Below are 20,284 nucleotides of genomic sequence, written 5' to 3'. Positions count from 1 at the left end.
GTTACCTGAGTCAATAATATTTGTGCCACAGCAACTGGTGTTGGGTCTTCCGTTCCTTGCATCTGGAAGAGTCTTGATGACATAGCTCATTACCACCCCTACCTCCTTCTCTTCTCTTCAGTCAAGTTGGACTTTACACTGCCTCTGAGTTCTCTTAGCATCTTCCCCACAGGGTGCCCTAGAGCTGTACAGGATCCCAGCCCAAGTGGCCCTGCCACCCCAAGCTAACAGAGGATGTGCTAATTAGGTTATGATTCTTGGGTCCTCCATGGCCAACAGAAGGTCCAGTGGCCCCTTTATGTCTCTTATTGAACCACAAACCAACACGGTTATTATGCAGTGTCTATCCTTTTAGACTCGAGTGACAAGGATACCTTGACCTCAAGAGAGAAGTGAAAAGCTCCCAACTTCACACCCCAGTCAACCAGATTCAGTCATGGAGGGGCAGTGTGTGTGGAAAGAGCACTGGAGTGAGGCATTGAGCCCTTTGGTTCTATCCCTAGACCACCCTGGGTCTTTCGTCTCCCTCCGACGTGGCTCCTGGGTGGCCCGCTATGTCTGATACTGGAGGGGTATCTTGGGCAGGTTATTACTGTCCTCCCCCCAGAACCACTGGACCAGATGCTGTGTAGTCCCCTCTCACTTCCAGCTCCGATGCTGTGCAATCCCAGAATTCTCTGTCCTGTCATGTCCAGGTGAAAACTATTGAGGCAGCCTGGTGTAATCAAAGGGACTCCTGTTTGAGTACCAAATCCTACTCTTACTTCGTGGCCTTGGTGTCCTCATCTATACTGTGGGGATAATAACACCTCCATCAGTGAAATAATGCCGAGCATCCAGCAGGATGCCTGGCTCATAGGAAACGCTCCATCCTTGAGTGTTATGATGACTCTCCAGTTCACCCTCCACAAAGAGCAGCACTTTCTGGCGGCGGTGATTGTGCCATTGCTGTTGCTAAAGCTGGGGTGATCCCCCCCATGCCAGCAGATGGAGATGCCCCAGCCTCAGAGGGTTGCACACAGGTTGCTCAAGTGTCCAGGACATCTGCATGTCCTGCCTTTTTCTAACCTCATCTTGGAACTTAGGCCTGGAGAATAAATGAACTTTCAAAACAATGAACACAATGCTCTTGAGAACCCGCCAGTGGAGCTCTGAGGTGTCCCAGGCCCTAGAGCTCTGATAAAGCAGTGTGGGCCAGTGGGCAGTGCTGGCCTGGCCTCTGCTCGTTAGCTGACCCTGGGTGAGCTGCTTGCTGTCTCTGCGTCTCCTTTTCCTTGTCCCTAAAAATAGGGGCCTCAGGGCCATCTGTCTTCACCTCGCAGCATATCAAAACTGACCTTGTCATTATCTCCTGAAACCAGCGTCTCTCCCAGGTGTTTCCCATCTCGGTGGATGACGTCACCACTCACCCGGCACCCAAGCCACAAACCTGGCTGCCATCCTTGCTCCTCCCTCCTCCCCTGTACCAGTCAGGTGGATTCTACCTTCTAAATATCTCCCGAGCAGGTCCCATTCTCTTCATCCCACTGCTGTTCCCCTGGCCCAGACCACCTGGGCGACTGTAAGAGTGTGATCTCCAGGCCTCGGTCTTGCCCCTCTGATTTATTTCTACTCTGCCAGAGGGTCCTCTGACAAACATAAATCCTTCCTACTTGAAACCCCACACGGTACCCACCACCCTCACCTCCCTGGGGCTGCAGGGAAGGCCTTGCATGCTCTGGCCCCTGTCTGCTTTGGAGGCTTATCTCACAATCCGCTCTCCCTCCTCTCTGCTCTCTGGCTACGCTGGCCTTCTCAGGGTCCTAGAACTCGAAATGCTCATTCCTGCCTCAGGGTCTCTGAGACACACTGCTTTCCCACCACCACCCTTCCCCCACGACAGTCCGCTGGGTCTTAATTGAAATGCCTCTTCATTAGGAACACCTGCCACATCTCTAGGCTAGTCGGCCCCTCCCATTGTGCCTTCCCACAGTGCTTTGCGTGTCTCCGCGGTAACCTCATCACCTCAGCCGACTCCTTCAAGGTCTGTGGTCACCTCTGCGCCCTGAGTTGCACGAGAACAGGCCTGTGCTGTCTCTCTCCTTCAGCACCACAGTCCCCGCACCCTGGCCTACGACTGCGACACATCCTTGTCTTTGAGGCTGAGCCGACAGAAATAATTTCTTCCAGTTCGAGAATGACCAGTCAGCTGTGTGCCCGGCTCCTCTTGCATTTATTGGAACCTGCTTACCCAACAATCCACAAAGGAGCTTACAGGTAGGGGGTGGGGATATTTAGGGCTCCTGTGACCTAAGCCTGGGATTACTGCGGAAGCCTGGGCTGGCGGGCAGGTGGAGGGGAGGCAGGCAGGTATAGTGGGCGGGACTCGGTGAATTGCTAAAGACACTTCCGTTTGGCAGGAAGCTCTGCTGCGGGGTTAATGTGCTGCGGGGTTAATGTGCTGCGGGTTGGAGGCTCTCCCGCCCCGGGGGGCGCGTGTGCACATGCGTGTTTATGTTGGGGCGGGGGACGGGGAGGAGACCTGAGCAGTTGACGTCAGGGTTTCTTCTCCTTAAACTTCTCCTTCACTTTTTGCGGCTCAAATTGGATCAGTCGCAGAATTTCCGTATTGGCTAGGGTTCCCTCGATGAACTCTTTCTCTGTAAGTTTATCTGTGCACAGGGGGGGAAGAAATTACTACAGTCAGGATAGGCTGCGATGAAGGTGACGTCGGCCAGCATACCCCGTACGGATGGATCTATTATGAAAATACTGAGTCTCAGTGCCCCTGAGGGTAACCCCACCCCTGACTCCACCCTAGGACCCCTGGACCTCCCCAGAAACCAGCAACAAGAGGGTTAAGTTCAGGCACTGCTGGGCCTCCAGGAAGTGTGCTGTGTCTCTTCTGATTGGCTGGTGATCCTTTCCTAGGCTCTCTGCATCCCTGATCTACCTTCCCATTTAGGACAAGAGAGATCCTTGTCCCCAACTATTGAATTCAGTTCTATCCAGTGAAATGCACTCACTAAGCCCTTCCTCTGTGCCAGAGTCACTGTGTTTGGGGCTGAGGTCATTGCAGGGGCCAGAGGGCAGGGTGTCGCATGGAAAGGAGTGAGATCATGTCCCCTGGCCCAGGAAACTGCTTGTCTGATGGGGAGACAGTCACCTGTAGAACTGACCCTAAAATGAGGCAGCTGTTCCTTCCTGCTCATGGCTATGCTCATAGTCCTGCACGTAGTAGGTGCTCAATAAAGCTTGGCTGAGCTGATTTGGGTTTCGCCATTGGCTTATGTTCCAGGCCTTTTCGGCAACCTTAATCCTTCCTGGATTAGGATCCAGACTGTTTCCCTGTGCAGGTCAGGATGGTGAAATTTGGGTTTTAAAGTCCCAGCCACCGACTTCCCTGGTGGTGTAGTGGTTAAGAATCCGCCTGCCAATGCAGGGGACATGGGTTTGAGCCCTGGTCCGGGAAGATCCCACATGCCGTGGAGCAACTAAGCCCGTGCGCCACAACTACTGAGTCTGTGCCCGGTAGCCACAACTACTGAAGCCCTCGCACCTAGAGCCCGTGCTCTGCAACAAAGAGAAGCCACTGCCATGAGAGGCCCGGGTACCACAATGAAGAGTAGCCCCCGCTCGCCACAACTAGAGAAAGCCCGCGCACACCAACAAAGAACCAATGTGGCCAAAAATAAATAAATAAATTTATATATATATAAAAAAAGAAGTCCCAGCTGCCCTATCAGCCTCACACATAGCTTGAAACTCCTCCCAGGAGTGAGGCATTGCCTCCAGATGGGCCATGTGAAAACACAAATCACGTGGTAGGAGTACTGTCTCAGCCTCTCAATACCACTGCCCCCTGTGACATTCACCTGGGTCAGTTTTCAGTTTAGCACATAGCAGAACAAGGGACTCAGCAGGTGAAAGAGCCAGTGGGGTAAGGTGCCACCAGGCGGCATCTTAAGCAGCCAAGAGAAGGTGCTCAAAGGGGAGGTGGCATCTGAGTGAGGCAAGGGAGGTGCCTACCCTCCAAAATTTAAGGAGGCTCTCACTTTTAGGGTCCTGCGAGCACAGGGCTGGCACCTGAGAATGGGTGCCTCCTTAAATTTTGTGCCAGGGCACTTCACTTGCTTCGCCCTAGTTCTGGCCCTAATGTCAAAGATCTGGTTGCTGATCTGCCTTCTTCCTAGACTGCAGATTAGCAGGTCCTTATTTAACAGCCTGCTCAGGCCTATGCCCGGGAACCTTGGTAAGAGACTGCCCCAGAGATCACAAAAGGGGCCAATACCGGTTCCTCAGATGTGTTTGGACCACGCAGTGTTTCATCAGTTGAGGCACTTTGGATTTTAAAAATCTCGATTGCTGGCCTCTCTTTTTAACAAATCAGATGGTGGGGCCCCAGTGGCTCTGTATTCCAGTGTGGCAACAATTGACCAGAGGCTGTAAGACCAGACAGACCCTCAGGCCCCACACTGTTTGCCAGTCCCTATCTATCACTTCGTAGGGCCTCTGTCCACTTCTGTCTCGTTCATCATCACGGCCCCTGTGGTCATTCAAGTTTGCAGCCCCCATCTGACACCAGCCCCTCTCCTGTGTCCTTCCCGAGTTGGACATGGGCCTCATGCACCAGCAGCCCTCGCTGCCCAGTTGTGGAATCCATCTGTGCTTACAATGCAAGGCCGTGCTCCCCACAGGCTGCTCCCAGCCAGACTGAACAGGGCAGGGAGCCAAGACAGGCCAGCTCCTGGAAGAAGGGGGCTTGAGGACACCCCCTCAGCTTTGCCAAGACTGTCCTAGCCCGGCACTGCAGTCTAAGACTTTTCTTACCCAACCGGCTTTCCTTGCCTCTGCGCATAAATGTTTCATCTGCTTTGCAGTCTGATGGCTTATCCCTGCCTCTTCCAGACCCCTCCCCATTTTCCCTCATATGCCTTCCCCCCATCAATCTCTTGAAATCTAATTGAAATCTAATCCCATCTGGCCATGCTTCTCAAGGGACCCAAACTAACTTCCTAAAGGAAAAACCATGTAAACTGAGATCCCACTTACTTGGGACTCCATGCTTTCAGATTATTCTGAAGTGAGGTTTACCCTGTCCCAACCGTGCAGAAGGCATTTTTATAAACAAGTAAACCAAAGTGTCTAAAAAAAACAGGCACTCCATTGAAAAAGAAAGTGGTTTGCTTGCAAAGCCTCTAAACTTGCCGTTTGCATACAAACTGCTAATGGGCTGTTGCCTTGACTTTTTACTATTCCTTCAATGTGGGTTAACTCTGTCATAACAAAAGTTGTTTTTTTCTTCCAAAGCACACCATCATTTAGAGCCTTCCTCCTCCCCCCAGAGATCTCAGGCAGGGATGGAGTTTTATGAGTGGTGGGACGTGGTGCCATTTCCCATCAGCTCCAGAGGGGTCCCACAACTGCCCACTGACCATTCTGCTCACTCCCCACAAAAGCCCTTCCGACAGCCCCACAGCAGGAGGAGGGGTCCTCGGTCCTGCGTGGGCACTGGACTCGGAAGGGTCGATCTTGTTGGGATCTCTAGGACACAGCCCATGACTGTGAAATCAAAGCCTAGGAAGGAGAAGTAATTCACCATCATCCGTCTTGCCAAAGAACCCCCAGATCTTCTCAGCTCGCTTCTCCGGGGTGTTCTCATCTTCCGGAAGATGCTTCACGTCCTCAGGACTGATCATCTTGAAAATAGCCTGCACCGAATCAAGAGGGAGAACCCATGAGAGGGAGTAATTCTGGGGGAACCCATGTCGCTTACCAGGATGCACCACAGCAGAGGTTAAAATGCAGATGCTCAGGCCCCAGCCCGCCCTACTGAATCCAAGTTCCTGGGGGTGGGGAAGGGGCATCTGTACTTCTGAGGTCCTCAGAAGGGACAGGGAATGTGGGGGAGGGCTGAAGACGGCTTTCCCTTCTTATTTTGTCCCTTTCTGCACTGTTTGAATTTCCTGCCCCTGTAGACATATTACTTTCATCTTATTAAAAAAATGAAGATAAGAATCAAAAACTTACTGATGATAATCCCATAGCAATCCCGAGGCTGCAGTTTGGGAACTGGTAGTACCTTTAACCCCACTCCCCAGAAGTTTTAGAATATCAAACGGCTTCTTCTGGGTCCAGGTGGTACCTTGGTTGTAAGGGCTAATGTTTGTTAAGTGATCAACGTGTGCCACTTTTCTAAGCGCTTTTACCTGTAAACTCATGACAAGTTTTATGAGGTGGGGGTTATTGGCCCCATTTCACAGAGGAAGAAACTGAGTCAACTAACTTGTTAGAAGTCACCCAGCCAGAAGCAGAAGAGTGGAGATTCTAACCCAGGCGAGTTTGGTTCTAGAACCTCTGTACTTGCATCGCCTGCTATTCTGGAATGTCTTAGAGAGCATTCTAGGGGCTGGGGAAGTTCTCGGGAAGCCCCTCATTTACCCTCCTGCTCAGGGAGGGATCCAGAGAGAGATTTAGCCTAAAGCTCAAGGATCCGTCTCACCTCCCTCTAGTCTCATTAATAAAGGAGTTGGATGGACAATATCCAGCAAAGAAGGAAGTGCCTCCCGACCTGCGATCAGGGAAAGGGACAAGGTGGTCTCGATGTGCCCTTTCAGCTCCAGGTTACTAGGATTCCACCAGGCCTTGGAGACATCGGGGAGCCAGCCAGGCAGGGGCAGTAATGCCTGTGAAATTAACCTGGAGGGAAGATCAGCAGCTTTAGAAGCCCCCTTTCAGCTCCCTGTGCTGTAACAAGAGAAGCAAGGAAACCAAACCCAGCAGCTGGGGCAGCAGCCTTGCTGACAGCGCTCAGAGCCCAGAGGTTCCTGGCGCTGAAGTGCAGCAGCTCCCTTAACTCCTCCGTCTGTCCTGAGCCAGGGAACCATGTGCACGCTGGACGGCTAAAGGCTGGGAGTGACTGGCTGCCGGCCAGCCCCGCTTCTAACGCCAAGGACGGACTGTCAGGGTCTTGGTGAATGGACCGAGAACGAACAATTGCATCCTCACCCTGGGCGCTGGGAGATTATATGGTTTTCTCGAGGCCATGCAGTTTGGTGGTGAAGTAGTTGGGACTAGAATCTCTAACTTCTGACTCCCAGGCCAGTGACCTTGAACCTGGTGAATAGTAGAAGCTCGGCATCATCTTTTTTTTTTCTTTTTTTTTTTTGCGGTATGTGGGCCTCTCACTGTTGTGGCCTCTCCCATTGCGGAGCACAGGCTCTGGACGCGCAGGGTCAGCGGCCATGGCTCACGGGCCCAGCCGCTCTGCGGCATGTGGGATCCTCCCGGACCGGGGCACGAACCCGTGTCCCCTGCATCAGCAGGCGGACTCTCAACCACTGCGCCACCAGGGAAGCCCTCGGCATCATCTTGCATAGCCTCAGCTGTGGATGCTCCCCTCCTTCTCTCCTCCCCCAGCTCCTCCTTTCCCTGAAGGAGCACCAACTTGTAGGCCTCTGCTGGGCCTGGCATCCTTTAGGTGGTTCTGAGGGAGTGGTCCCCATCCCAGGCCACCTGCCAATCCAGGGGAGCTTGCTCTACAGGCCGTGCCCAGAGGCCAGCGAGGTTCCCGCACACACCTGCCCCTAATGGGAGGCCCAAGCAGAGTCCACTAACCACAAGCTGCATGCTTAGCTATTTTATTTATGGTTTCTCCTAATAAGGGTGGAAGAACTGTGCAAATGAAAGCAGGATTGCAAATGCATCAAAAAATATGAAAAATATTCTCTCTTAACAGGAATGGAATTAGAGAAATAAAGCTAATGGCATGGAGTAGTGGGGCAAAAAAGATCCTGTAAAACGATACTAAATGAAGGGAAATAGAAATGATATAATAGGAAAAAATAGAAGCATCTTCATTGTCCAAAAATATAGGGATGGCTAACTAATTTTATGGCATGTCCATAAGATGGAATTCTAAGCAGCTATTAAAAACAGTTTGATATTGAAAACATTCATAATAAAATAGTGGCTGAAAAAAGTATACTAAAAACTGTATGTGAATATGTCATAGTTCTAAAATTATTTTTAAATCTACAGATAGAAGACTGGAAAGGTATATGCCCATATGCTGACAGTAGTTTTCTCTCTATAATGAAAGGCAATTTTCATTTTCTTTTGTGTAGGTTTCTAGATTGCATGGATTACTTATATATTAAATGAAACTATTTTTCAGACATCTAAAAATCTTATTGGATGATCTTATCCTGGGCCAATGTATTTGAAACATGTGTCTTTAAAATGACTTGTGAGGGACTTCCTTGGCGGTCCAGTGATTAGGACTCGGAGCTTCCACTGCCATGGCCCTGGGTTCAATCCCTGGTTGGGGAACTAAGATCCCACAAGCCGTGTGTGTGTATATATATATATATATATATATTTATATATTTATATATTTATATATTTATATATTTATATATATTTATATATATATATATATATATAATGACTTGTGAAAGAATCTGAGTACGTCCTGTGGAAGGTTTTGAAGGACTTTTTTTTTTTTTTTTTTTTTTTTTTGCGGTACGAGGGCCTCTCACTGTTGTGGCCTCTCCCGTTGCGGAGCACAGGCTCCGGATGCGCAGGCTCAGCGGCCATGGCTCACGGGCCCAGCCGCTCCACGGCATATGGGATCCTCCCGGACCGGGGCACGAACCCGTATCCCCTGCATCAGCAGGCGGACTCTCAACCACTGCACCACCAGGGAGGCCCCTTGAAGGACATTTTAATGAAGGAAGGAAGGAAGGTGGGAGGGAAAGAGGGAAACAATATAGGTAAATAATAGGAAATACCGAGATTCTTCTTCTTCAGGAGGAAAATGAAGCTGTGGGAACACACCCAGCCCTCTATTAATATTGGTCTATTGGAGACCCCTCCTGACCACGCTGTCAGAGCCACTGACTCACAAAGCGCGGGTCCCCACTCCCCCCTCCAGCCCCGCCCCCAGCCAGGCCCCCTGTGCAGAAGCAGCAGCAGGGAGGGGGTCCTGATCCCGGGTGACCCCCGTCCAGCTCAGCCGGGAGCGCAGAGGCTGACACTGACCGAGACGATCTCCAGCACTTCGTTCTTGCTGATGCTCCCGTTGCCATCCACATCGTAGAGGGAGAAGGCCCACTCCAGCTTCTGGTTGGTCTTGCACACGCTGGTCATGTGCAGGGCGATGACATACTCCTTGAAGTCCAAGGTGCCATCGCTGTTGGCGTCAAAGCTGCGGAACACATGCTGGGCGTAGGCCTTGGGGTCGGCCTCAGGGAAGAACTTGGAGTAGATGGTCTGGAACTCCTGTCGGGTGATGCGGCCGCTGGGACACTCCTTCAGGAAGGTCCTGTACCAGGTACTCAGCTCCTCCTCTGTGAACCTGGTGTTCAGCTGCAGCTCCTCCAGGATCTCCTTGGACAGGGCTCCGCTTTTGCTGTTCCCCATGGGTGAGGAGGTGTGGGCCCAGCCGGTCAGTCACCGCTGGGTGGGTGGGCGTGTGGGAGCAATGAGGTCTCCTGGCTGCCTGGCTGGGCGCTGCTGGAAGCGGTTGCACCCTGAGATGCTGGTGGATTAGGAGGATTTGTGGCTGGCTCACCCCAGTACTTGGAGGAAGGAGGGGCCTGAAGCTTGAGTGGGGAGACGAGCTCCCAGAAGCCCCCTGAGATTAAAATAAAGAGCTGACAGCAGGGGGTCAATCCATCTTGGCCTTCTGGGAGGATAGGGCAGGTGATCAGAATCTTCAGAGCCGAAGCCTTGAGCTGAGGCCTTTCCCACTGCCCCTCATCCATCCCTGCCCCAACTTACCCCACCAGCTCTAGCTCTCTAAGAGCAACGATGTTCCCTGCCTGCCTTCTGCCCTAAATCTGAGGGTCTCAGCGACAGGCATGGCCCTGTAATGCAGGGGTCAGGAGCCAGGCTCTGGAACCAGCCCAGGTTCAAATCTCAGCTTTGCAATTTACTAGCTGTGTGACCCCAGGTGCGTTTCTTAACCTCTCTCTGCCTAGAATTCTCTTCTCCTAATCTTTCACCTCCTTCACGGCTTTCCTGAAATGTCGCCTTCTCAGCCAGTCACCATTCTGTTAACAAGAGCACCCCCAACTGTCAGCACGCCCCAGACTGTTTATCCTGCTTGATTGCTCTTCCTTGATTGCATGTACACCTTCTGACTTACTGCTTATTTATTCTGCCGGCTGCCTGGGATCGCACCAGAATGAAAGCGCCATGAAGGCGGGGATTCTATCTGTTTTGTTGTCCACTGCATCTCCATTGCCAGAAGGGTATCTGGCGGGTTTGGGCCCTCAGTGACTATTCTTTGAGTGAACTGGCATAATAATAGCGTCTCTCCCACTGTTATTGTGAGGCTGAAACGAGTTAATACGTGCAGTGCATTTAGAATAGAGCCTGGCACGTAGTAAGAGCTGAACACATGTTAGTTTTTGCCATTATTCTTCTATGACAGGGATCAAAAACTAAACTGCCTACAGGGGCCAGCAAGTGGAGTGTGTGAGTGAAGCTGGGGGGTCAGGGAGGCAATAGGAGTGGTGAGGCCCATGCCTACATGGCAGGGGCTGCCAGTGTTCGAGTCCATTTGGATGTGGTCAGATGGGATTATGGCCTGGCGTTACTAGATTTTTTGGTAAGCCAAAAGAAATCCAGAAATCAGATTTTCAGTTGTAATTTCCAAACTTTAAGAGTCATTTCCAAGTTTTCAGAAACACAGGGTGGGATAAATATAACTTATCTGTGGCTCAGTTTCAGCTGCAGGTCATCAGTTTGCAACCAAGCCTGGTGCCAGGAGCTGGCAGACAGCAGTACATGCTTGTTGAGTGAGTGAATGGACAAGTAGGGCTCAGGGAGCTCCACCAGGGGAGGCTTCCACCCCTGCGGTCAGCTCAGTCACCAGAACAAGCCACAGGGAAGAGCCCTTGTGAGTAGGTTTGCACCTGAAATCTCATCACCCAAAGGAGAGGTCGGTGGTGCCCTTGCTTGGCTGAGCATAACGCCTGGAACCCCAGAATCGCCATCTTGGATGGGAGAGATGTCTCTTCTTTGTCCAGGGGTGGTAACTATAAAGAATAAAGCCCACAGTGTCTAGGCGGGTGAGTTGGGGTTTTTATCCTATTTCATAACAAGCTAATGGCAGGGGAAAGCAGGTCCCTGCTGCTGGGAGAAAGCCACCTGCCAGCCTCCCCTGATGTTGCTCAGAAAGGGCCCAGAAGTTCAGGCACAGATGTGCGGACCTATCCCTCCTACCCACCCCACCCACTGCGGGTCCAGAGTGTTTCTCAGGAGGCCTTAATGTTAGGGGGTGGGGTGTGTGTGTATGTGTCATTATTTTTTCCCATCAGTTTGTGACAGCGTATTATTTCTTGAAAGGAGCCCTTTCCCTTTGTCTAGACTTTCACAATCTTGCAGCAAGGCATTTGTTCTCCAGAGCAGTTAGAAACAGGACAGTCACTGAACTCAAAAACAAACACAACCCAGGCCATGAAAGTGAGGCCAGAGGCCTTCACCCTGGCCTCTGAACCTGGCATGGGAGGTGATTAGAAGTGCCTCCTGGGTATCCACACCGAGACTGCAGGTGAGGCGAGGCCGATGTCACAGGAAGAAACCAAGCTCCAAAAGGATGTCACCTGCCTGTGTCACACAGTTGCCAAATGGCGAAGCTGGTAGGAAAGCCCAGGGAGGCGAGACTCCCCACTTAGGGCTCTTTTTTTTTTTTTTTTTTACAACTTTATTGGAGTATAATTGCTTCACAATGGTGTGTTAGTTTCTGCTTTATAACAAAGTGAATCAGTTATACATATACATCTGTTCCCATATCCCTTCCCTCTTGCATCTCTCTCCCTCCCACCCTCCCTATCCCACCCCTCCAGATGGTCACAAAGCACCGAGCTGATCTCCCTGTGCTATGCGGCTGCTTCCCACTAGCTATCTACCTTACGTTTGGTAGTGAATATATGTCCATGCCTCTCTCTCGCTTTGTCACAGCTTACCCTTCCCCCTCCCCATATCCTCAAGTCCATTCTCAAGTAGGTCTGTGTCTTTATTCCTGTTTTACCCCTAGGTTCTTCATGACATTTTTTTCAAGACATTACAGCCGCCTTCTTTCTCAAGGAGGCCTGAGCAGAGGAGGCAAGAAGCTGCATTTCTGAAGGTGAGGACCTGGGTTGCCATGACAACGGAAGAGGCAGGCAAGGAGGCAGGGCCCCGGCTTAACACAGAAGGCAGCCAGAGCTCCCCCAGTCCCTCTGCCCTTCCCAAGGGCAAGGAGGCAGAAGCAGGTACTATCCACGTTCTTCAGGTTGCTGTGCCCAGGAGGGGCCCGACCGTGGGAGGGGACCACAGGCAGCTGTGTTGATGCTGCCGAGAGAGGGGTCATGACCTGGAGGTTTGTTTGAAAACCTGAATAAACATCTTCTATCAGTGGGAGAGTTTATGCTCCTTAGCCAAACAAGTTGTTGGGGATGATGTATTGTGAACGGATTTGTTAAGTCTGAGCCAGGGCCATAAACTGCCCCCGAACCCCCAAGACCACTGGGGAGAAGTCCTCGTCTCTGGCCAGTGACTGTGTCTTCCCCTCCCGGCCTGGCCTTCACTGAAAGACACAGGCTCTTCCCAGAGGCTGGCCCTGTCCCACCCCAAGCTGGGAGTCCCCCAGTCCCCATCCCGTTCCTCTACCTTCCCCTGCCGTGAGCTGAATGGCAAGCGGACCCTTCGACCCCGGCCAGGAAGCAGAGAGGGAAGGGGGTTTGGAGAGGGCGGGTGGGAGGCCGAGAATGGGAAGGAACGCCCCTCCCAAGGGCGTCCCCATCGCGGTAAATAGCGATCCATCTTTAGGGTTGCTTGGACCGACATCCGCGGAGTCATCACCAGCGCCTCTGTTTCCGTCACACCCCACTCCAATCTGGCTCGAAATCGTGCTGGCTCCACTTTCAAGACACATCCAGAACCTGAGCATTCTCCCCACCTCCACGTGGCCACCCCTGCAGGTACCATCCCCTCTGCCCATGTTCCGGCTGCCCTGGTCCCCTGACCCCCTAGCGAGCCCCACAGCAAGGAAATTAGGCTGCACGCTCCCCAGCTTGGACCACCCCACGCCCCCAGAGTAAAAGTCTTAGGCCTTGCAAGACCTTCCAAGCTCTGCAGGAGTCTGCCCACCCCGCCCCGCCCTCCAGCCACACTGGCCTCAAACAATTAGATGCCTCCGGCCCTTAAAGGGGCTACCTCCTCTGCCTGGAACATGCCTCCCCCAGCTACCTGCCAGGCTCCCTCCCAGGTCTCCTCGACGTTGGTCAAATGTCACCTTCTCAGTGAGGCCACCCCAATCACCCTATTTCATGTTGCAACTCACCCACCCTCACCCCTGAAACTACCCATCCCCGCCCCCCGCCCTTTCTCCGTAACACCTAACATCTTCACACACACTGTATCATTTCATTACTCTCTTTCAGCTAGAAAATAAGTTCCATGAGGTCAGGGTTCTTGATCTGTTTTCATCTCTGATGTGTCCCCAGTACTGAGAGCAGTGTCTGACATACAGTGGTGTTCAGTAATGATGGATGGATGGATGGATAAGAAAAGAAATAACAGCCAGGATCCTCTTCTGTTCACAGGGACAGAAGTCTCCAGGGGAGGGGACTGGGGCCAGGGGTGTGGGTCTGGCAGCGTGATACCCATCGGGGGGGGGGGTCAATGCCCAGGTGCCCTTTGTCCCTCTGCTAAGTCATTGGGGGTAAAATTATCACCAAGCCTGGGAGTATGGGAGGAATGCTGAGCCCATTTGTACAAAGGAGAGTGTGGCTGTCCTCCAGGAAAGAGGGTTGCCCACTGGGACGACTCAGTGTCTCTGGACAGTTTATTTTACATGGGATGAATCTAACCATCTCAAGTGTACACACAGAGCCAAAGAAAAAAAAAAAGAGAGCATTTAACTTCCTGAAAACGCTTTATAATAATGCAGAACAATTATATATAGCAAACGCCTTCAAAATTTAAACCCTTTAAACATTTAATTTTTCAGCATTAATACACACAAATGCTATTACGGGGCTGGGGTGGGGTGGGGTGGGGACAGGGTGGGAAGGGTGGATTACAGCCTCCACAGGGATCAGAGTTTCAAGAGTGTTACTTATAAATTATAGTACATCCATTTTATTTACTGATCTAGGCAGCCAGGGGATGGAAGGATATACAATGTGGAGTAAACACATTCATTCTGGGATGAGGAATGCTGGAGGAGACACCGCTTTTAAACGTTAAAAATGTATAAAGTATTTAGCAAAAGTTACAGAAAACAGAGCAAACAAGCAAGTTTGTTAGAAAATTCCACTTTCATGGGGTTTGCTGATGTGCTCATGTTTGTGAAAGGGCTGCCCACCCCCTTCATCTCCTTCCTAAGGGCAGAGAGGCAAATTTGGGGCCCCTGTCACCAAGGATGGCTGGTGTCCCTTTGAATGACTGTCCCTGGGTCCACATGGCTGCCTGGAGGCCACAGTCCCGAGAGCCAGTCTGCTGCCGCGTGTGGCCCCAGATAGGGAGCATCTCCACTCGGTAACACACAGGTCCCGGGAGGGGATGTGACTTGACTTCAGGTTATGGGACACATGAAACAGCAGAGCAGGGCCAGTCCGGTGCTCTTGCCCTGGTACCATATGCTTTCCTTCCTCATCCCCACGTCATACTGTCCCCAAGAGAGCACACGTGTGCCTGGCCCCCTGCATCTCGCCGCTGCAATCCCATTAGGAATTTCCCTCAGACACAAAGGGTCAATTCCCCTGAACAGCGCATAGAGATCCAAGTTCATCACAACCCCTCTCCCTCAGAGGCACCTCCCAACAAAGGCACCCAACAGCCACGCCCCAGCATCTAGAGGGTTAGGGGAAATGGAACATTGGTTTTTGTCACTTGTCTTGGTCTCACCCAAACCAGGAAAGGGGAGTTGGGTCCCTCACTTTCAGCAAAGGCCCGACAGAAATGACTTTCACGGTGTGAAAGTCTTTCATGGTCCCTGGCAGCATGGGACCCTGTGACTTGGGCTCCATGGCCCATACCTTCACCTGGCCTGGACCCAAGAATGTCTTCCATTTGCTGGGAGAGGTGCCTGGTTGGTTGCCTTCCGGGGCTCAACTTTCACTGAGCAGGGCACCATCAAGATGTGCTTGGAGGAGCTGTTACCTTGGGGGTCAGGCCCAGAGCTGACCGGTGTCAGCTGGGTGTGGTCCTCTCTCTGCCACCATCCAGTACGGTGAGGGCACAGGCCAGGTGAGCAAGGCTCCGGCAGCGACAAGAACCTGAACGGAGGGGGCTGTGTCTTCATGCCTGTTTTTGCTCCTTGGAAGTGACTTTAAGGACATGCTGTCAAAACTTGGTGGATGAAAATTAATGACTTCTGCTTTCTTTAGGGGTCCAAGGAGGAACTACCTCATTCTCAACAGCTCATGAAATTACATTTTTGTGTCTGAACAGAGAAGCGCCTGGGTATGCCTCTCGTGAGGGCGTTAGGTGACATCACACACAGCCGTGCTGACGGGACACAGATTGGGCATGACGTGGGCACAGGGTACAAAACTGGAAGTGACAAGGGGAGGAGACAGAATGCAGCAGCTGGAGGAAGCCTGGGAGACCCGTCTAGAATGAACACCTTCAGTTTGCCGATGAAGGAACAGAGATTCAGGAAAGGGTGGTGATGGGCTCCCTGTCTTCTCATCCACGCCCCCTTCACCCACCTTCCACACCCCCTAACCCTCACCAAATGGCAGGGACTGGGCAAGTTGAAGGGAGGGTCCCCAGAAGCAAGTAGAACTGCCAGCTGAGATGCCAGCAGAAGTGGAGGGCAGTGGAGACCCTCCCCACCCCCTCCCCCAGCAGCTTTCTGCACTGTCAAAGACCTAAAATGATCCGAAAATGCAAGCGTGAGCCCCAAGAACCACTCGTGGACGCAGCTGGCTGAAAGTAGCCGTGCAAGCGAGCTTAAGACCCCAGGCCAGGAACTTTGGGGGCAGACAACTCACTTTAAAAGCAAGGAAGCAGCGGGGTGCACCCATGCAATGGACCGCTACTCAGCGATATAAGGGGACAAGCTACTGACATCCAGCCGCAAGGTGACTCAGAGGCAATAAGCCAAGTGACGGAGGCCAGACTCTAAGGCTACTGCAGTGTGGCTCCATTTCTATGACATTCTAGAAAAGGCAAATCTGCAGGGTCAGAAAATCCATCAGTGGTCACCAGGTGCTGGGGGTGGGAGGAGTGGGTGGACATCAAAGGAGCCTGAGGGGATGTTTTGGAATGATGGAAATATCACGTTGATTTTGGTGCTGGTTACAAGGCTGTGTACCTTTGTCAAAATTCACTGAACTATACTTCAAAAGGGTAAATTTTACTGTATGTCAGTGAACCCCCAACACCAAATGTCAAAGATCGCAATAAACTTGTAAAAAGAAAAGGCAGGGGGACTCGGGCGGGGACGTTTATGGAAATAAGACAGCATGCTGGCTAAGGAAGCTGGCTGATCTGTGCCCTACTTAACATTTGTCCAAGGCTTTCCCTACCTACATAATCACCAGCAGGTCTGCAGAATCCTGTTTAAACTCCCCTTGTCAAGGCCACTCACAGCTGGAAGTAAAATCACTTAAACAAGCTGAGGTCTTTGACGTCCTTTGAATTTCATGGCTTGAATTTCCAAGAAGGGACTTTGGCTCCGCCAAGATTTCTCTGCACCCATCCCCTAATCTCGTAATTGATTGGTTTTCACAAAGGGAACAGAAACAAACCCCTGGTTCCTGAGTTGTAGGCTTTCTATTTGCTTCGATCATTAATCAGCCCCAGTGAAGGGAGAAATGTCTCCTACTGCAGAAACCCAATCCACCCTCACCAGTGAAAGGAGGCCCAAGGCAGTCCCACGGGCAGAACCTCAGGGCAGCCGTCCCTGTGGCTCAGCTGGCCAGGGCTTTGCAATACTGATCAAAAGCAACAGAAAAAAAAAAAAAATGGAGAGGAACAAGTAGCTTTTCCTGGAGGTTTTCGTGGCAACTCACTTTTGTTTTAGAGACTATTTTGTAAAAAATCAGGCTATCACAGACAAAACGAAGTGCATCCGTGTCTGCCAGGTAGAAGAGGCTCACCTGTCCTCAGAAATGGAACAACTGGATGGGCTCAAGGATGGCCTGGGGCCACTCACCCTGAATCAAGCCAGGCAGACCCTCCTATAACCTACACGCCAAAGCCCAAACCCAAACCACCACCGGGGCCGAGGGCCCCTCCGAAGCACGCTTTTAGCTATTCCAGACTTCATCCTAACTCTGATTTCACCCACAGGCGGAGTCCTGTTAACATAGGGACTCCAGCCCTGCTTGTAATTCGCTGTTCATTTCATGGCTCTCACTGGCCATCCTCCGGCTTCATTTTTCCTCTTTGTAAAGTGAGAAGAATTATTTAAAACAAATCTCTGAAAGTTGAGTTGGATATGAGCCATTAAGGGTCTGGCGGACCAGGGGATTATACTCTTGTTGCTGCCTGGCTTTTCCGTCCTTGGGTAAATACCACATGGCAGTAGTTTGTATTATGATTACAGGCTCCCAGTGGGTTAAATGTGGAAGGGGTGCAAGGTTCTCTTTCCCCAGAAAGGTCTGAAAACATCCCCCTTCCACATGGAGAATAGAGGGGGGCCGGGGGCGGAGTGCCTGTCTGGTATGCAGCTACATTTCTAGTACTGGCACAATGCCTGGCTTGCCCCAAGTGTCTGCTGATTAAATGAATGAATGAGTGAATGAATGAAAGAAGAGCTATCGGCACAACAGGCAGTATCTCTGCAAACCTACATTCTGCACAGAGTACCTGTATGTGAATGCCAAAGTTACTGACCTGCAAGACCCCTGGAGAAAAGGCAAGTCTATACAAAACAAGAGACTGTGGGCTTCCCTGATGACAGGGCCATACCTTGTCCCTAGGTCTTAGCACACTGCCCAGGCTCAGCTAAATGCTTGATGAATGAATAAAGGAGGGAAGAAAAAAGAAAAAGATGTGGAGGGGCTAATGAAACCGAGGGAAAAGGATGAGGGGGAAAGAATGACTTCAGAAAATAGACTGGCCCACACAGGGCCGACTTGGGCTACCCTGAAAGAGGCAAGAGAGCCCCAGGGAAGAACAGAAGAGTCTGGAATCCTCAGATGGGGATGAGAAAACAAAATCCATGAGCGATATCACACTCAAAGTATCTGTGTTAATAACAAGGCTATTGGCTTTGAATGTCGGAAAATCATCCACAAGTTAGTTTACTAAGCCACAAAGCAATTACTACTAGTACCGATTTTTTGCAAAGAAACCAAAGAAATGATATCCCCAAACTGGCAGCTGGTGTCATGGCCCAACTGCAGACCAGAAGGAGTGGTTCTCCATGCCAGACACAGCTCCGTCCTGATGGCCTTCATGTTGGTGAAGGCCTTCCTGTTGACCTTTCTGGTTGGGATGTTTCAATAAGAAAACTGGCAAAGCCTGGTTTGCTTTAGGCTATTCGGCATCTTTCTACTGTAACTATGAGGGCGCCATACTGACTCAAAAGGCAGAAGTGCCAAAGGATTCAAGAATAAGTCATCAGTTACCAGCATGGACGACAGAGAGAAAGACCAGGGAGTTATCTTCTTAGACGTCTGCCCTTACGAGAAACATGCGAGTCCTGTGAATCCAAAGTAATCAAGGGAAAGATGAACAAGAAAGATGGGTTCTCAGGGTGTGGGTTCCAGGCTAGAATGTGCCCCTTGCAAGTTGTCTGACCTCCTTCAGCCCTTTTCTTCTTCCCGTGGCCTCGAGCTGATTCTCAAGATTTAACATGTAAGGGAGAAAGTGATGAGTGAGGACCCGATGGCAGTGCCAAAACTTCCCAGGTCACACTCAGACCAGGCTCTCCCAGGAATGGGGAGATGGGGAAAGGGCAAGGGCGTAGCAGCACCAAGCAGGGGCTCCGTGTGGGGCTTTGAAACGTGCAGGAGCTGAGAGGCCACGGTGCCAGACTGCCTGGATGGTGACACGTACTGTGGCCACGAGAGTGCCTGCCAGTGAGAGCCATACATGAGACAGTGGTCCCGACCCCGCTGTGCGTAGGCAGGTGGAGCCATCTGGGGGGTGACAGACACTTGCCCCAACCCATCTCCAACATGGGACTGACCCAGCCCCCGGGACAAGCGAGGGTGGAGGAGGGAGCTCCCCCGAGGAAGCGGCTGTGGGCTGGGTGGACGGGGATGCCCAGAGAGAGCACATGACATTGATGCCTGATCTAATAGGAAACGCGATTCAACGCTCCGACTTGGGGCGAATTTGCTGAATGAGGTAGTTCCATCCTGACCTCTGCAGGCAGGGTCAGTCTGGGAAAACAGGAGCCAGGCATTCTTCCCAAGACTCCCAAGGATGGAAAGTAGCAGAGAAGAGCCAGGATGTGGGCTCCCAGAATATGCAATGGGAAAAAACAAAGAGGGAGGGCTGCTGCAAAGGATTCTGGGTGCAGGCTGTTGAGCTGAAAGGTGCCTTCTATCCATGATTCTGATTCTGACACTTGGCTTGGAGACAGAGACCTCTCTCCCCCGCCCCTCCAAAGCCCTGGAGACAAGTGGGCTGGCTGGAGGAAGGGGCTTCCAGGGGCATGAGCATGTGACACAGCTGGCTCTGGGTGGGGAGGGGACCTCTCTGGTGCTCAGCAGGGACCACAACGTCCCAGCCTCGGTTTGTTCTCGAAGTGGCAAGCATGGCATGGGACTTGGGGGGCTTCAGCCTCGGAGACAAGGGCAGGGCTACGGATCCATCTTCTCGGCCTGGGAACACTGGGGAGCTCCCCATGGGGCCATCCGGGCCGCCCTTCTGGCTTCACTGTCCCCTCTCCTCAGTGGACCAGGAGAGCGGGTGGGAGGGCAGCTCTGCTTGGGAGCAGGTCCCCCCCCCTGGCAGGAGTGCCACCTCCTCTCCGTGGGACCCCAGCCCCTCCTCGGCAGGAACCCCCAGGCCGTGTGTCTAGATCTCCATGTCCACGGGGCGGATGTTACCCGTCTTGTGCTCTCTGACCCACAGCTCCCTGTCTTTGGCTGGGTCCACTTTTCGAAGCAGTTGGTCCACAGGCTCGACTGTCTGCAAGGGATGGAGAAGAGGGATACCTTCAGAGGCAGCGGCTGAGCCAGGGACATATCCTCTGAACCACACTGCTTGTACCCTCGCGCCTGTCAGAGCAGCCTCTCTAGAGGGTTGTGAGGCCCCGGGGAGGCCCGTGCGAGGGACAGACGTGGGGGGGGGCTGGGAGACCCGGGGGGCTGAAGCTCTGGCCTCTGCCCTGCTTTCCCTCGTG

The 20,284-nt window shown here is 52.0% G+C and overlaps 2 protein-coding genes and 1 long non-coding RNA gene across 8 annotated transcripts in view; 1 reads left to right on the top strand and 2 right to left on the bottom strand.

Moving 5' to 3' along the window:
- Positions 1-2,488: 2,488 nt before the first annotated feature.
- On the bottom strand, positions 2,489-9,662 carry RCVRN (recoverin). The gene is made up of 3 exons (XM_082605564.1): positions 9,022-9,662; positions 5,579-5,690; positions 2,489-2,651 (listed from the first exon to the last, which is right to left on the bottom strand). The coding sequence occupies exons 1-3, from the start codon at positions 9,400-9,402 to the stop codon at positions 2,536-2,538; spliced, it is 609 nt and encodes a 202-aa protein (XP_082461690.1). The 5' UTR covers positions 9,403-9,662; the 3' UTR covers positions 2,489-2,535.
- A 2,264-nt stretch (positions 9,663-11,926) lies between these two features.
- LOC309794289 lies at positions 11,927-15,434 on the top strand. Its single transcript, XR_014292022.1, has 3 exons — positions 11,927-12,115; positions 12,799-12,950; positions 15,363-15,434. It is a non-coding gene; the product is annotated as an uncharacterized lncRNA (long non-coding RNA).
- GAS7 (growth arrest specific 7) overlaps positions 13,945-20,284 on the bottom strand; it is a 204,258-nt gene continuing 197,918 nt past the window's right edge. For all 6 annotated transcript variants that reach the window (XM_082605550.1, XM_082605545.1, XM_082605546.1 and 3 more), the window contains one exon: positions 13,945-20,070. In XM_082605550.1, the coding sequence (XP_082461676.1) occupies positions 19,957-20,070 (114 nt within the window). In that variant the 3' untranslated portion in view covers positions 13,945-19,956. The remainder of the gene's footprint in view (positions 20,071-20,284) is intronic.

This window comes from Mesoplodon mirus, assembly GCF_964341445.2.
Source record: "Mesoplodon mirus genome assembly, chromosome: 18".
Lineage (NCBI taxonomy): Eukaryota > Metazoa > Chordata > Mammalia > Artiodactyla > Ziphiidae > Mesoplodon > Mesoplodon mirus.
Note: the sequence above shows the minus strand (reverse complement) of the source record. Positions and strands in the feature narration are given on the sequence as shown.